We start from the raw sequence: 17,658 nt of genomic DNA on the forward strand, positions 1-17,658 counted from the left end.
AAAGCAAGTGTCTGGCCTTTGAAAATCCTGTGGGAAAAAGCTATTTATCCAGATTCTCCAGATGTATAAAAAGTTCAGATGCCAAGTGGCCAAAATGAACCCAGTCTTTTTTACTTTTATGCTAAGATTTATTGCTTAGAATCACTTGTCAAAGGTTGTGTGATTTTATTCAAGGTCAAGAATATGATATATTCTTAAAGACTCTATGGGTCCATCATAAAATGCTCAATATATCCATGACAGAAGCAACTTCCAAATGCCCTTGACATATACACAGAGTTACTGGGTAGGCTTGGTATCCAATATTTAAGTTAAAGCCACTGGATTTACAATTAGAATTAGGTCTTCAGTTTTTCATTTACATAGTTAAAGATTTTCACCTATTCATATGTGACGAGAGAGAGCGAATGGTATCCAAGTTTTCAATTGGGAAACTAAAAATTCTCAGAGTTGAATGGACAGTCTCTCATGGGAAAAAAATCCCATATTCTTTCTCTCTGAACTATTAATACATTTGTGATGCTGAGGGGAATGCATTCCACTAGAAGGACATCAGTCAGGAGGGGAAAGAGCAGTTATAACTGGGCTTTATCTATTTAAAACTCAACTATAAAAAATAGTGCCTAAAATACCAACAATCCAGCTCCCAACTGTCCTTTCTGACTAATAGGCAGATATTTTGACCCCATGACGAATGCCCAGTGCCTGTCTTACACTGGCTAGATCTTCACCACTGGGGCATTCCAAGCCTGGTGGGTGGTTTATAAAGCAAATCTCCCCCAGTGCGTGAACCTTGCGGCATCTCTGAACTAGTCAGACTCTTGGTGATCCCAAGAGATATTCTTGGGGAATTTATTTCAAGTGTTTATAGAAACCACAGAAAGATAATAAGCTTTTCTGCCCAATCATTTTGGCTCATAAGCAGATGAATTCTGCTATACACATGATTTGCACAAAATAGTTTGGTGACATTTTTAGCAATTATAGCCGGAAAGAAAGTTGAAGGGAAAATTTACAAAGGTCAATGTGCTCATTGCTTATTTATTTTCAGACTATCAGACAAAGCTTGTCAAATCAGAAATTCAGGAATTTTACTTTTGTGGGATGAAAATTGGGTTTCTTCGACCTGAAGAGTAAAAATACTGTCAATTCATACTAAGTTTTTTTTCCAATACTTTACTGAATAGTATGTCTAGACATTTAAGATATACAGAAATGGGCTCAGAGGGGTCACCATCAACCATATGGTGAGAGTTGACCCAAAGAGGTGGACCGTAGTTTGGCAATAGAAATACTCTATGAGATATATCCCCCCCGCAAAAAAAAGTGTAATAAAATGATTGGAAATGGAAAAGAATATTTAATGCAATAGAGTTTGCAAGTTAATGGCATGATTAATTTTTTCATATTTTTCATAAATATTTAAATGTATGGATCTGTTATAAGTGATTAGGCCTCCATATAATGAGGCAACAAAATGTAGCTGATGGACTCTGAAACCAATCTGCCTGAGTTCAAATCCTGACTTCAGTTCCCAATCACACGACTCAGCAAATTACTTAAATCTCCCTGGGCCTCTGTGTCTTTTGTAAAATGGGCATAGTAACAGTCCATAACCCATGATGTTTGCAGATCAGAACAGTGTTTTGCAGCAAGGGCTATACAGGCATTTGTTAGACGGTAAGTAAATAAAATCTACTTTTATATGTAATTTATATGTAATAAAATATGTAATTTATAACTTTCAGGAAATTCTTAGTTGAGATATAGCTCACTTGGTTCTTAACTTTTTAAAAATAAAAATAGGGAACATTTCATTTCTTAGATTTCTCAGTGACAACAAATTTTTGCTGCTGGATAATCCTGCAAGAATATAGGGAGGAAAAAATACAAAAACTCTTGAGGCAAATATTTAAATATTTAGAAAAATGAAAAACATCTAGTCATTGAAATCAAAAAGTGACCAAGGCAAGGTAGAATGCCCATCTGATATCTTTTCTTCATTTAAAGCAACATAATATAAATCATTAAAATTAAAAAAGTGATCAAAACCACAGACATCATTTAAACACGGTGATCCAAAAAGCCCTTGTGCTAACTCATAAGATAATTGAGAAAGACTCCAGTGGGTATAGATAAAGATTTATCAATGAAACTAGAAGCTGCTTGACTTTGATTTCAAACAACTATTGTACAAAACAACTTTTTTCAACAAATAACATGTCTTTTTAAAATATACATAAAAAGTATTTGGAAGTTAACAGTAACTGCTTCTATGGATGGGTAGGGTGATACATTTGGGAATCTTTTCACCTTGTACACTACTGTGTTTTTTCCAGCATGTGTCATTTTACAGTATAAAACTTTTAAAAGTGTTAATTGTAGAAGTTAGTAATGCATACTGGTATTTGGTCCCTTATAGTTTCCTTTCTTCAAAAAGTCACATGGAAGCATGGAATAGACTGACGGATCTCAGAGGGAAGGGGGCAGGGGGAGAGATTAACCAAAGAATTTATATGCATATATGCATAACCCATGGACACAGACAATGGTGCGGTAAAGGCCAGGAGCGGGGGTGGTGAGAGGTGGAGGGAGCCAATGGGGGGAGAAAAGGGGACATCTGTAATACTTTCACAGTAAAGATAAATTTTTAAAAATCACAAAAGTACAATGACAAAGAGCCCTGACTATGCCTAAGTGGGAAGTAAATTTACCTTTCCCCAGCAGATCAGCAGTGGTGGATTAGGCCTATACTTCACTTTGGGGCTCCTGAGTTACTTTTAGTTCTTTAATCTCTAGAAAAATATAGCTGGCATTGCAGAGAAACACCAAGACTACTCCTTCCCAAATAAGGACATTAAGCTAACCAAGGGTTTGCTAGGACAAAGGAAAAAATAGAAGCTAATTCTCTTTGGACAGAGAACAGCCTTGTCCCCTACGAAGAGATCCAACATTAGTAAACACCTCTCACCATTTTGTCAGCTTTGAAAATAGATTCAAGTCTCTCACGAGCTACCCCCCAAATTAGCCAGCCACTCCTTCCAACGGTAATCTTCACAATGCTCCTATTTAGGGTCTTGAGTTGCCTTCCTCGGCATACCCCACCCCCTAAATTCAAGGAGGCGAGAAGAGAATGAATAACCAATAAGTATATATCACACGCCAAAAGCTGTGCCATGCATATCTGATGCACGCTCCCCTTTAATCAATAGCTGGTTTTGTCCTCATGGTGCATGTGAGAACACAGAGGTTCTGAGAAGTCATCTGTCCGAGGCCGCACAGCTAGTGAGTCAGAGCCAAGAGTCCAGCCCCAGAACATTCAACACCACACCACACAGCCTTCACAGTGGGTCCAAAGGTCAGCCAGGTCCTTCGATATTCAGGCTTTGGTGATTTTGAATAACAGAAAAAAAAAACAACCCATTATATTTGTGCGAGACTTTATAAGTTTTCACACGCTCATCTCAAGCAGGCCACTGAAGCACAGAGCATGGTATTAAAATCCACACAACAGAGACATTTATGATTTTTATCCTCTGACCAGACCACTATTATTTCTCACTGACACATGTTTCTTACTGTGAAATAATTCTGAAAAATAATCGAGAAACGTCAGCTAACCATCTCTTGTTTTTGTCTCTCCCCCATATAACCTACCGTGGATTCGCAGGAAAATGGACAAAGAAAATATGGTGGCCCCCCACCTGGCTGGGATGCTGCACCCCCAGAAAGGGGCTGTGAAATTTTCATTGGAAAACTTCCCCGAGACCTTTTTGAAGATGAACTTATACCATTATGTGAAAAAGTGAGTCCAAATTTAAATTTTCTTCTCTTTCAAGGGAAAGATACTACTCTCTTCTCTTTGCTTTCATGCTCATTTTTCCTGGTCAGCGATGGCTTCTCTTCTAACTGCTATTCCTCAGGCCAATAAAACCTCCTACCTGCTGGTGATGGTCTCAGCTCTTTATCCCGCAGCTGGCAGCCTGACATCAGCTGTTACTGAGATCATTGCTCATGAGTTTCAAATCTATGTCTCAATCCCCGATCTCCGTTGGCATGCCCTCTCCCTGCAAACTCAATGAGTCTATCAATATAGGATAACATTAGAACAATCTCTTAAAAAAGATATTGCTCCAACTTGACATTTTAATGTGTGCACAACATTTTTATATAAAAAGAATAGATAAGTTTGTCATAGCTCAAACATGTGTCTATACATACTGATCCAGAATAACGTTTTTTTCTACAAGTTTGAATTTCTTGTCCACCTTAATAAATCAACAAAATTAATTATGTAACTAAGGTTCTCAAAGAAATTACATATGTATTAAGAGATAAATTTCCTCAGTTTTAATACCAAGTGATATTTTGTTATTAAATCCCAATTAAAGGCTGAATACAAAATTAATAGTTACTTTCAATAATTTACCAAGTGGTGTTTAAAGAACCATATTCCTCAAAAAGTCAGCAAAAATGAGAGTTTATCTATTTCTTTCCCTAAATGCTCAAATCAGTTGTGACTGTGTGTGGGTGAAGGTGTGCGTATGGGTGCCACTCAGCCTCAGATTCAGAACTGCCCTTAATTTTGTACATACAATCCCCTTGGCCAGTTGGCAAACTATGAGGACTTAATCCTGTAACAATCTTATATACTGAACCTGAAAATGAGCACCAAGAAACACCTGAAACATAGGTGAAACATGCTTGAACTCTTTCCCAATGAGCCCATAAGAAATAGGTGTCCCTCACTGAATATGCTGGGTTTGGATGAGGTGGGGTGGAATGAGGTGGGATGAGACTCAAATGAGGGGTAACCAACCAGTGTGGTAATCGTATATGCTTAATGATGCTTCTTCTTCCTACACATGCTCCTCATATCTATTTGGGCCATCTTTCTTATAGCAGCCAGCAGTAATGAATTGCTGAGCCTGCATTTCTGGAGAACATTTGGAATATCTGGAGGGAGTAGTGTATATAGGCAAAGCCGAGTAGCTATAGCCAGTGGTATGTGAGTACCCTCTTGTGGTGCAGGTCCTGGCTCTGGGTCAGCTGCACCAAGACCAGCACTTACTTTCAGCCTACAGCTTGTGAAAATAACAGGGCTCCCCAGATCATCCTCTGAAACACATTTCTATTCATTTTGATGTCACAGTGGGGGAAAAAGACAGCTAAGAAGGTTTAGCAAGGTTCCAAATTAGTGTTCCTGGTTTTTTAAAAAAATATCAGTGGTTGAGTATTACCAAGTAAAGGTAAAATTAAGGAGACTTCAGAGGCCAATAGAGAGGGTAAGGACAAATCTATCAAGAAATTGTACTTCTGATGACAAATGTGTTTTCAGGTCCCTAAAATATTCTATAAATCCCCAGATGGACGTGTAGTGAAAGGTCATTTGCTTTGTCAAAAATCATATTCTGTTAACTCAGGCTGAAATGCCACTTGTATACTTTTTTAAAAAATTTAACTTGACTTTGCCCATGAGTCAGATAATGGATCTGAACCCAGAGTGAAAATATGCAAACCATTCCACCTGGGAGGCAAATGCCAAATATGGCAGTGACAGACTTCAGAAAACATTGTGTGTGTGTGAGTGTATGTGAGTGTGTGTTCATTTGGAAGTACAAATGCATAAATGTGAATTTATCTTTTTCTCTTTAGAAAGATAAATTTATCTTTTTCTCTTCTAGATTGGTAAAATTTATGAAATGAGAATGATGATGGATTTTAATGGCAACAATAGAGGATATGCTTTTGTAACTTTCTCAAATAAACAGGAGGCCAAGAATGCAATCAAGCAACTTAATAATTATGAAATTAGGTAAGAGCCACTTCTTTTAGATAAAAAGTGAATCAGAAAATGCACCTGTATCTGTTCTTCTATCAAGCTTACCTAATATAATATATACAAAAGATAGCAAAACCAGAAATTAAAAAAGGTTATTTCTTTTCCTTGGGGAAAATCAATTTAATGAAATATTTGTTTAATATCAACATTATATAAAGCACCAAAACTAAGTTCTGTGAAATGTTCAAAGAAACAAAATTTATTAATTTATCCATTTCATAAATATGTGCTGGGCATTGCTTAAAATATTAGAAATACATCAAGGTATCCTCATAGCAAGCAAATGGATGTATAAGATCATTTAAAAGAGTATGAAAAAGTAATACCAGGAAATGGGATACAGTTGTGGGAGGAAGTGGCTACTCTAACTTGGTGTGTTTAAGAAAATATTCTCCAAGGAACTAAAATTTCACCTGAGACTTGCATAAAAAGAGTCAGCCATGTGAGTCATATCTGAAGGACGATTATTCTAGAGAGAGAACAGCAAGTGCAAAAATTCGAAAATGAGAACAAGGTTGAGGCATCGCAGAGGTGGGGAACCTCTAGCCCACGGGCCTTACACAGCCCGAGAAATCATTTGGTCGGGCCCTGCCAAGGCAACTGCAGGCGGGACTGGAAATTCAGTAAATCTAGGAGCTTTTTTCGTAGCTAATTTTTAAGGTGATGATTGTGTATGATGTTACAAATATCCAAATGCCCCTTGGCAGAAAAAAGGTTCCCCACCCCTGTAGTTAGAGGGACAGAAAGAAAGCCAATGTGGCAGAAAAGAGTAAAGAAAAAAGGGTTGAAGTCAATACACTTGGAGAGTCTTAGACTCCATGTTTACAAATTTGGGTTTTATTCTCATAAAAAGAGGAAATCACAGAAGGGTTTTAATGAGATCCATGCTTTTTAAAACATTACTCTGGCTGTTGGCAAAGAATGGACTACAGCAGGGTGAGGAGTGGGAGAGGGAAGCCCGCAGGAAGGCTGCTGCAGATCTAGACAAGAGACAATGGTGATTGCACAAGGGGGTTGGTAGTGAAGGTGGGGAAAGGATCAGGTTTGGGATACATTTTGGAGTTTGAATAGACTAGGCTGGCTAAATATTGGATTTAGAGTGTGAGTGATTTAGAATTCAGGGAGGAAACCTAGGATGTATCCTAGTAAATGTGGATGTCACAGTGTCGCTGAGATGGAAAAAAACTGTGAGGATAGCAGAAAACATGAAGAGCTCTGTGTGGGCCAATTTACTTTTGAGATGCACCTTGGGCATCCTAAAGGACGTGCTGAAGAGGTGATTGTATGATATCGGCGTCAGGAGAGAGGTCATGGTTGGAATGTAAATTTTGGGGTCAGCCAAATAGAGATAACATTTAAAACCATGGGACTAGCGGAGGGTTCCAGGCCATAAGTGACCCTGTACAATCAATAACTGATTTTCATAAACTGGTAGCAGGGTTAACTTCATGAAATGTCCGAATTCTAAAACCTTCGCTTGGAAAGGGATCTGTCAAAAATTCTCTCTCACAGGAGGCCCTGGGCTGCCAGGAGGAGAGCTGAGGGGAGCAGTTGAAAGGCAATAGCTTTGGCGTCAGACACGCTTCACTTGAGTGCCAGCAAGTAACTCAACCTCTCTGACCCTCAGGTTCCTCACCTATAAAGTGGGGAAAATAGTACTTATTTCACAGGTTTTATTGTGGGGATACCACAGAAATTTTTTAAATGTTTGAAACACAGTTATAGGTCAATAAATTATTGATAGTACAATTACATATTAGCAATTAGCACATTTCATCAATTCTAAGATGAAGCTTTTCACATATATTTCCTTTCCAAAACAAAGATGTATGTTAACACTGATGGAATCTTAAATTTGGTGAATACAGAGGGAGTAGATTTCCTCTCCCATTATTTTTCTCTCACCTTCTATAGGCCCAAAATAAGTCATGCATTATCCTTGTAATTCTATAATTCAGTCAAATATCAGATCATATTTCTTAAACCCTTGGCCACCAAAATATTAACTGAATTGGGCTACTACTTGTAGCCTAGCCCCTCAGTCCCAAGGTTGGATTCTGGAGCAGAGTCTCAGAGAAAATATAAACGAGGCTCCCTTCCAACACATGCCTCCATGGACCCAAAAAAGCTATGTCTGGTATGTGGAGGATTGTTTGGAGTAGGAATCAGGAGATCTGCAGTCTAGCACAGGTTCCTTTCGACAAATCCTTTCAACATCAGTTTTATCATTCGCACCTGATCCCAGGGAGGTGTTCTGAGCATCCATCATATGAAACAATGTGTAGATGCTCCTCAACTTATGACGGGGTTATGTTCCAACAAGCCCATCATAACTTGAAAATATCTTAAGTTGAAGAGGCACTTAATCTACTGAACACCAAAGCTTAGCCCAGCCAGTTTTTACTGAAAGAATATAGCTTTCCCACCATTGTAAAGTCAAAAAATTGTAAGTTAAATGATCATAAGTCAGGGACCACCTGGGTGGTGAAGTGTTTGGGAAAGGGCTAAAAAACTTAATATTACAGTTATATGGTTTCAGAGATTGGAAGATACTCCATTCATGGGCTTTCTTGGAACCTGGGCACCCTAACAGTAAGGATTATTCCCAAAATGGCTTTTAAGTTGAGTGGATGTAGAATTGGCTATGTAGGGAATCAGCAGGGTATGTTGTACCTGCTTAACACACAGTTACCCACTGGATATAAATAACGACTACAGTAGATCCCCCTTATTTGTAGGGAATGTGTTCACAGAGGGTACTAAACTCCACACATACTATTTTTTCCTATACATACATAACTGCATTTACAAATTGGGCACAATAAGAGAGTAACAACAAGAACTAATGAAATAGAACAATTATAACAATATTCTGTAATAAAAGTTATGTGAATAGTTTTGGGGCCATTAAGTAAAACAAGGGTTACTTGAACACAGCACAGCACACGACCACAGTTTTTCTAACTCAGCCCGCTATCAATTGGCCAATAGGCAAGTCACGTACACAGTGTGGAATACACTGAACAAAGGGATAATTCACATTCAGGCAGGACAGAGAGAGAACCTTCCTTGCAGAGAAGAGAACAGCCTTTGATTTGCTTCTATGAGGGGATAGGTCAGGTTCTTATCAGAAAAAGACCCCCAGTTTTCAGAGCATCCGCCTCCTCCTCAAATATTCACTGAGCATCATCTCAATGCCTGGATCTGGACACATTCAAGTCATGCCCTCAGCTTTTAAGAGATGGCTTTTGTTCGAGCAATTCTGGGGAAGGCGCCTGACAAACCACACAGATTTAAAAATAGAATATGGAGCCTCTAGGCTCCCCCTGCTGGTAACTGATAGCTGACCAGCCCATAACTATCAAAAATAATAATTTCTAAATAAATAATATCTAGGAGTAGAGCTTTTTTTCTTTTAAAGTGAAGTTTAAAAAACAACCTGAAAGATTACTTTATCAACCCTTCCCTCCCACCCCATCCCCCAAAAACCACATTCCTAGTGCTATGTAGATGGACCTGTCACAGATCTGATATGTGGTCCTTGGTTCTTCAGCAAAGCATAGAAGGCAACTAGGACAGTGGCCCAGCGCTGGCCAGAATACCTGCCACACATAAAAGCCACTAGTTCCAAGAACTCAGCAGTCTCTCACTCACCTGGATGAGCGTTTTGAATCATGACAAACAAGTGGTTTCTGTTAAGGGAACTTGACCAATTTTTTAATAACTTTGTGTTATTACAAAAGTCACACAGCCTAGTTCACAACATATACACACACACAAAACTACAAAGTAATAAAAGTTAAACCATTCCTCCATAACCCCAATGCCCAAAGATAATCATTATGCTGACTTTTACTGTCTTTCTAGATTTTCTATATAGTTTTAATCAAAATGGCCTTCTCACATACTTAATTTGTAGCCTTTTTTAACCCAGCAACATACTGTGAACTGATTTTTTTTAACCAATAAATATGCTTCTACATTACTATGCTCAATGACTGTAGAACATTCTATACTATGAATGCCTGTCATCTGTCAACTAGTGATTCTCGGCCAGTAGCATTTTTGTCCACCCCAGGGGACACTTAGAAAATGAGGAAGCATTTTTCAAGGAACTAATGGGTAGCTACTGGCATTTAGTGGGCAAGAACCAGGGTGACAAATACACTATGGTACACAAAGAGGAAATGTCCAGCCCCTAAGTCAGTAACATCTCAAATACATTAAACTATCGCGACATGTTGGGATATTTTGCTCATTTCCCATTCCAAGGCAGGTTATTTTAAATAACAAAAATGAATACCCTATACATAATCCTTGGTGCCCATCTGTTTCCTAAGGTCACTTTCAGAAGGGAAATCCTTTGGTCAAAGGTTATTCACACTTGAGACTTTTGATACATTTTGCCAAGTGTTTCCCAGAAAAGTCTGATCAATCTACACTCTGCCAAGGAAGGTGTACTTCGACTTGCTATTAAGCAACACTGTTCAGTAGGAGAAACAGAAACTGAACTGAGAACCCGGTAAGCCACTTAATTTCTTGAAGTCTCAAGTTCTTCATCTATAAAATGGAAATAACACCTCCATCTACCTACAGGCTCCTATAGAGGCTAAATAAGATAATACATAAAAAATACATTCAAGCATAAGGGACTATTTTTAATAGCAATCATGTCAGAATAGCTTCCCAATTTGGATGGAAAAGAAAGGGAATACGAGGGGTTGCAAACTCAAATATCTCCAGGGCCAGGCAGGGACCTGGGTAATGTGGGCAGGTATAAGGCCTCAGCATTGGCGATATTTGAGGGAGGAGTGAGAATTGACAACTGGCGTACCCACATCTAATCTAAAGATAGCAGATGCTACTCAGCTTCAAATACCTTTTTTTCCTCTAAAAATATAAAGCAAATGTTGACAGATTTTCCAATTTCTCAAAAGCAGCCACAGCTTCCCCAAAACAGTTTAATTACTGTAAAGACCAAGCAGCCCAAGTTTATAGGCCATATTGGGCACAGAGCAATACTTTTTCAACTTCTGTTAATCACACATGGATTCTTACCAATCAAATGCCTCCTCTTTTTGCAGAAATGGGCGCCTCTTAGGGGTCTGTGCCAGTGTGGACAACTGCAGATTGTTTGTTGGGGGAATTCCAAAAACCAAAAAGAGAGAAGAAATCTTATCAGAAATGAAGAAGGTAACCGAAGGAGTTGTCGACGTCATTGTCTACCCAAGTGCCGCAGATAAAACCAAGAACAGAGGCTTTGCCTTCGTGGAATACCAGAGTCACCGGGCAGCGGCCATGGCCCGGAGGAAACTTCTCCCAGGTTCGCTAGCCCCTGCTCACACCTGAGTCTCCCCACTCCACCCTGCCCACACCTGAGTCTCCCCACTCCACCCTGCTCACACCTGAGTCTCCCCACTCCACCCTGCCCGCCTCAGGCTCCTGTACTCCTGAGCAAAGGAAGCAAGTGCTTGCCGCTGTTGTGTTGGGGTTTGTATTTTTTTGCTCTATATCTTTGGTTGTGTTTTGTTTTAAACTCTTTATTCTTCTTATCTATCTCAGGATAAATTAAGTTCCCTGAAGTCTTCACAGATTGGATTCTGAAAAAGTATCCATTCTCTGCGTTAAGTCTAATTTACACACATTGGAGAAATTTAGAACTTGAAGCTCCAACAATCCTATCATGAACCACTAAAGTAAAGAATTTTCTTACAATTAAATATATCAATCAACAGCTACTTTTATAAAGAGATTTTGTAATCAGATTTGTTGTCCATTACAATGTAGAAATAATAGATCTTCAAAAGACACGTTATTCCAGTGACAATGAAGTGAAATACTTTTATGATGACTTCCTAGTGTCTAGTAATTTCTGCATAACTTGGGGGAACAGAAATAAGAGCTCTCTGTAGAAAGGAACTTTTTTAGGTGCTACAGCCACTTGGGCAATAACCATCAATTTGTAAATTTAAGATCTCCGCACTAAGACTGTGTCGGTCAGATCAACTTAGGAAATATTGTTGAAAGTCTTCATTCTAAAATATTTGCTAAAACTTACACAAAGTAAGGTATGAAAATGAATAAATATTAAAATAAGAGGATTTCCATAATAATGGATTGGACACATTGGAATAAACTCTTCTCTTGAACATTATGGGGAAACCACCAGAATTAAAAAAACAACAACAACAAAAAACACCAGAATTGATGTTGCCCTTGTACTCATTCTTAAAGACAAAACAAACCAACAGTAAGATTAGCCCACTAGAGATTTTCAAAATTGGAAGATAGCTTCTGAGCTTGGAGAAGATTTTTTAATAATATTTTCATAAAGGCAGCTTAAAGTGAAAAAAGTATGAGATAGCCCCCTTAAATGCTGAATCTGTTCGAGAGGTGCATTATTTTTAGTGTTGAAGTTTCCATTTACTATTTGCTCACCACCCAGTGGTCACGTCATCTGACTCACAGCTGCACAGAACCACTAAATCTCCACATGGGGCATGCCTAACCTTTCAAATCCTCTCTTCTTTAAAACCAACAGTTCTGCCATTGAAAAGTCCCTCATATCAATTATGTTCTCAGGACATCATTATAATCTAACACAGATACTTCCCCCCCCCTTAGATTATTTTTTCAAGGCCTCCTAACTATTCTCCCAGTTCTGCTCTAAGACGCACCCTAACCTCTGCCTACCCCATCCTCAGCATTACCGTGAGATTAGTGTGTCCAAAATATCATGTGATCCTTTCAACAAGTTCTTGCAAATAGTAGGAATTCATTCTCTATCTGTGGATAGGTTAAATGGTGTCACTCACTTGTCAGTTCGAAAGCATTCACCAACTTCTTGCTGCATGTGAGCCTGCCACTCAAGCCTTCCATTCATGGCCCTAGTCCTTTACATCCAAATTTTCTACCTTCTCTTTCCCAATGAAAACTCTCTTTTCTATCAGGACAAGCCCCTCAAATTTGGAACTGAGTTGTCTCTCACCATCCTCTCATCACTTCAACATGGATCTGGGCTGTGTAGGGGTACAGGGGCTGACTCACAAATAATGGGAGCGGTGGAGAAGTGAACCAGATCCTCTCGAAACCTCATTTCCTCTTCTATAAAATTGAGAAAGTTGTTCCCCTCCCCCACAGAGTTACTGTGAGAAGGGACTGAGATGGCATATGGGAAACACGTAGTATGGTGCAAGACACTCAATAAACTACAATTTATAGGAATACAAAAATATATGTAGTCATGGATAACAACTGACCTTTTGAGAAGAGTTCAGTTTCTCATTATAGACTTTTCCATTGCTCTTTGTCTTCTTAATTTGGTTAAAAAATTGTTTTTCTCCAGATTCCCAAGTTTTCCATGTTCTGAAAGAGAGAGAACTAGGAGGGAAGACAGTGGATTAGAGCCCAGATCAAGTGAAATAGGCAGAGAACAAACTAGGGGTGCCTGAGCCCTACCCACCTGTGTCCATGCACCATTTTTGGACAGCTCAGTGGTGGCACCTGGCCACACAGACCCCAACAGCAGCAGAAATACTTCCTAATGACCTTTCTAATGTTACATGAAGTCAGACTTTATGTATGAGCCCTAAATCCATTATTTTCCTTTCTCCCCTTTTACCATCTCACCTCCAATGACTATCTTCACTCTGTGGGAGCTGTTCTAATACCCAAACATGTCCATTATGGCCTCATTTCTGTTCAGTTTCAAACCACATTCTACTTCCTTTATACTCAATCATTATAATAAGCCACTTACCATACAGAACTTTCTTCTAGCCAACACCTACATTTATTTAGAATGTCTCTTAAAATCAATAATCTACTCTTTTAATATTGCTCTTCTTGTTCAATCAAGACCTCCAAGGTCAGTTCAATTTAAAAGGCCATCAGCCTGAACTGAGATAATGTTGTCTTGATTTCTATATAACTAACCATGCTTGTGACCCTCTTCAACAGGAAGAATTCAATTATGGGGACACCCTATTGCAGTGGACTGGGCAGAACCAGAAGTAGAAGTTGATGAAGACACAATGTCTTTGGTGAAAATCCTATACGTAAGAAACCTAATGCTGTCTACCTCTGAAGAGGTGATTGAAAGAGAATTCAACAATATTAAACCAGGTAAGACAGACCGCAGGAGATTATTTTTTCAAAACATACTTTAAAAACACTTATGCTTACCATGACTGTCATAACTTTAAATAGGATAGCTTTTATTTACCATTCTCATCATTGCATGCAGACTACTAAAACTATAGTATTACCTTTAGATTGGAAAATAGCTACATACAGTCCTACAACATTTATCAGTATTATAACCTTACATTTATCTATGTGATTACTTAATGAATACAGAGCAATTAGGTAACTTGCCCAGGACCACACAGCTAGCAAGTGGCAAATATCGGATTTGAATCCAGGCCTGGTTAAGAGCTTGCTCTTAACAATTCTATGACCCCCATCCCTCATCCTTACTCCATTCACTCCCTCGTTCATTCTACTGTCATTACTTCAGTAGCTCCTATATGCCAGGCACTGTGAGAGGAGCTAATAAGTGTGCTGTGTGTGTGGAAGGAGTTTAAGATGACCCAGAAGAGTAACAGGAATGACAGTGTACTCTTGGGGTGCAGAGAGACTCGTGTTTAGCAGAAGTGACATGTAAGCAGAGATCTGAAAGTGGATGCAACTGTGGGCACAGGAACTGACATTGTGTGTATAAATAATACTTCACCACTCTCCACTTTGTGCTTATTTCCCACCTTCCCAGAGTAAAATAATACTTCTTAGCTTTATCTACTTAAAACATTACCTTTCTTTGGAAAGGGCTGGACTGAGAAACTGCTACAGGGCTGCTTCCTTTCATAGTTACTGGTTATCAGCTTTCCCAGTCTGCATGTTGAAGAGAGACAGGTGTCCAGTACCTACTAATTACATGAAAATAGTAAATGAATTGTAGGGGGTGGACGACTAGCAGAGACCTGCTGTATTGGAAAGAAAAAATCAGAGCCAACTAGTTTCTTTTCCAGTAGAAAAGATGTACTCAGATCCCTCAGAGGAATCAGAGCATTCCTGGCAAATATCTGACCATATGTTATTTTAACCCTGATTACCCTGAAAATAGTACAATGCCACTCAGAAAAATAAATGACAATCAGAACAGAAACTGGAGCCTAAAACTGTATGTTCTTCCTCAGTGTAGCCTAAGGGTATCCGCTGAAGTTCTGATTATAGCCATTCTACAAAATCTGATTTTCCCTAACCAGTTAGCATCAGAATCACCTGGAGGGCTTGTTAAAACAGATTGCTAGCCCTCCCCCTGAGTTTTCGATTCATTAGGTCTGGGGGTGGGCCCAAGCATTTGCACTTGTACTGAGTTCCAGGCTGAAGCTGAAGCTGCTGGTCTGAGGACCACACTTTGAGAACCGTGGGCCTCTGATAATCTGTTCTTTGGATTGCAAGTGTGTTTCTCTTCAGGTAATTGGTATCTGCTGCTGACGAATTGATAATAAAGAAAGTAGTATTTTTCCAATTAAGGTTTCAGAGAGTCTTTTTCATCATTGCTGATGGATTACCACTGATATTTTATTGCCTCTCCTTCTGCCAAATGATGACTAATCGGTAAACAAATTCCTATATGCTAAAGGACACATTAAAATAAGCCATGTGGTGAATAGTATTATAGAGGACAGCGGCTTTTATGATACAAACTCTCACCTTCTCTTTTGTCTATTTTGTGAGGCTAAATTTTCATATGTCAAAATTTCCAAAATCAGGTGTGGGTAGCCATTATTGCTCAAAAATGCAAGCTGATTTCAACGCCTGCAAGGTGAATTTTAGAACATCTAAGTCATTATCATCTGAAATGCCATCCCAACTAGTGTGGATGATAGAAGTTGGACAGTGACTTGACGTAATACTTGCTCATCCCTTGTCTATTTACTGAGTGGCTCCTGTGCACAAGGCACTAGTCAGGAGCTGGATGAAGACTCTGCCAAGATGCCTCTGAGCAGATCCTGTTCTCAGGGTGGTACCAGGCCAGGAGAGCCTAGATGGAGTGTGGCACTGAAGAATAAATTGGACAAAGACAGGAAGGGTAAAGGTACTCATGGCCCACTTCTTACTTTTCAATGACCAGGACAAGCCATGGGGTAGAGTCACAAGGATTAGCCGACCTGACACTGAAGGAATTAAGAGAGCATGTTGGAGTTCAGTTAATTACATGCTCCATGCTTCATGGTCTTGGATCTCTTTATTTATTTTCTCAGCATGGCGAGACAGTCTTGCTCTGTACAACCATTGTCATAAGTCAGGTGCTGAGGGGACAGAATAGAAGGATGGGAATGTTTTTAAATTATCGTCATGTTACAGAACTATCATCTTCCAAAGGAAGACAGGTTATAACTACTGCACATATGGTAGAGTAGAAACTCTAACTGCTTGTGACCTTGGGTCTAAGAGCTAACTGAGCTTTGATGGAAAAGGGAGAAAGGAGAACCTACTTCCTTTTCTGATTCTCCCAGCATAGAGGCCATCCTACATTATCTCTAGAAACTAAGCATAGGAAAAGAGAGCCTGGTCTCTCAAGCGACACCCGAGTGAGTGTAACTAACAGGATACTGGGTGTGGTAAACTGCTAACAAGTTAATGTTGAACAAGTTTCCATCTTAACATCACTCTAGGCAAAAGTTTATTTTTAAAGTTGAGCAAGCAACATATATTCTTTAACAACAGCTAAATAACAATGCTTTCATTCTATTTATAGGTGCTGTGGAGAGGGTGAAGAAAATCCGAGACTATGCTTTCGTGCACTTCAATAACCGAGAAGACGCAGTTGAGGCCATGAAAGCTTTAAATGGGAAGGTAATGTAGACAAAGAAAAAATACGTGCAGATTCCATTCAAGTTGGGTGTGGAAATTTTATTCGAAAGAACCATCCTGCAAGTCTATCTCACTCATGCCTTCTCTATCACTGACATGGCTGCCTCAGTCCACTTAAGACGAACAAAAGAAAAGTGATGGAAAGTACAATGAACGTGTCCAACTCTGCCCCTAATATTGGCTGATTTGGGCAAGTCGTTGGCCCTCAATTTCCTTAGAAAGAGGGTATTGGGGTAGATTATTTCACGGTGTTTTTCCCCATTCCAGTTCTCACTCATTACTGCAAAGAGCTTATCACCTTTGTAGTGCAGTATTTTAGAGGCTGATGATCAGAAAACAAATGTGAAGGGAGCTGTTATTCTGCCCTCAGAGTTTGATCTTCCAGCTCTGTAAGGTTTAGAACCTCTTCACTTCACCAAGAACAAAGTCTGGGGAACAACTAACTTCTATATCCTTACTTTTGATTTATATATAGAAACCAATATATTTACTTATCAATTCAATACATATTTAAAAGCATCTGTATACCACTTATCATACTAAGTAAGGTCTGGAATACAAAAAGTATCAACCCAAAGATGTTCATCAAAGACCTAAAAGTCTGCCAGAAGAATAAGAGAAGTCACAAGCACCTTTGCAAAGAATCAGAGAAGTTTCATAAAAGATATGTACGTATGTGTATATGCAATGTATATAAAGTGGTGAGACTGTTCAAAAAAAGGAGGAATGGTTCATAAAAATCAGAAAATCATCGTGAATATGAGAAGAGACCTAAGAAAAACCATGAAAATTGGGCAGAATTCTAAAAGAAAAGAAAAAAAAACACATGAAAATGGAGAGGCAGTCTTAGAGTCACAGAATTTAAAAAGAGCAAGTTATGATTAGAGAGCAGTAAAAGCAGACCACTTTGGTAAGAACATAATACACATAAGGCT

The 17,658-nt window shown here is 39.0% G+C and overlaps 1 protein-coding gene across 1 annotated transcript in view; it reads left to right on the forward strand.

Moving 5' to 3' along the window:
* A1CF (APOBEC1 complementation factor) overlaps positions 1-17,658 on the forward strand; it is a 113,511-nt gene that overhangs the window by 82,777 nt on the left and 13,076 nt on the right. Inside the window, exons 4-8 of the mRNA XM_016220737.2 lie at positions 3,671-3,805; positions 5,685-5,815; positions 10,927-11,165; positions 13,802-13,966; positions 16,608-16,705. Coding sequence (XP_016076223.2) covers positions 3,671-3,805; positions 5,685-5,815; positions 10,927-11,165; positions 13,802-13,966; positions 16,608-16,705 — 768 coding nt within the window. The remainder of the gene's footprint in view (positions 1-3,670; positions 3,806-5,684; positions 5,816-10,926; positions 11,166-13,801; positions 13,967-16,607; positions 16,706-17,658) is intronic.

The sequence above is a fragment of the Miniopterus natalensis genome, chromosome 14 (assembly GCF_054644295.1).
Source record: "Miniopterus natalensis isolate mMinNat1 chromosome 14, mMinNat1.hap1, whole genome shotgun sequence".
Classification (NCBI taxonomy): domain Eukaryota; kingdom Metazoa; phylum Chordata; class Mammalia; order Chiroptera; family Miniopteridae; genus Miniopterus; species Miniopterus natalensis.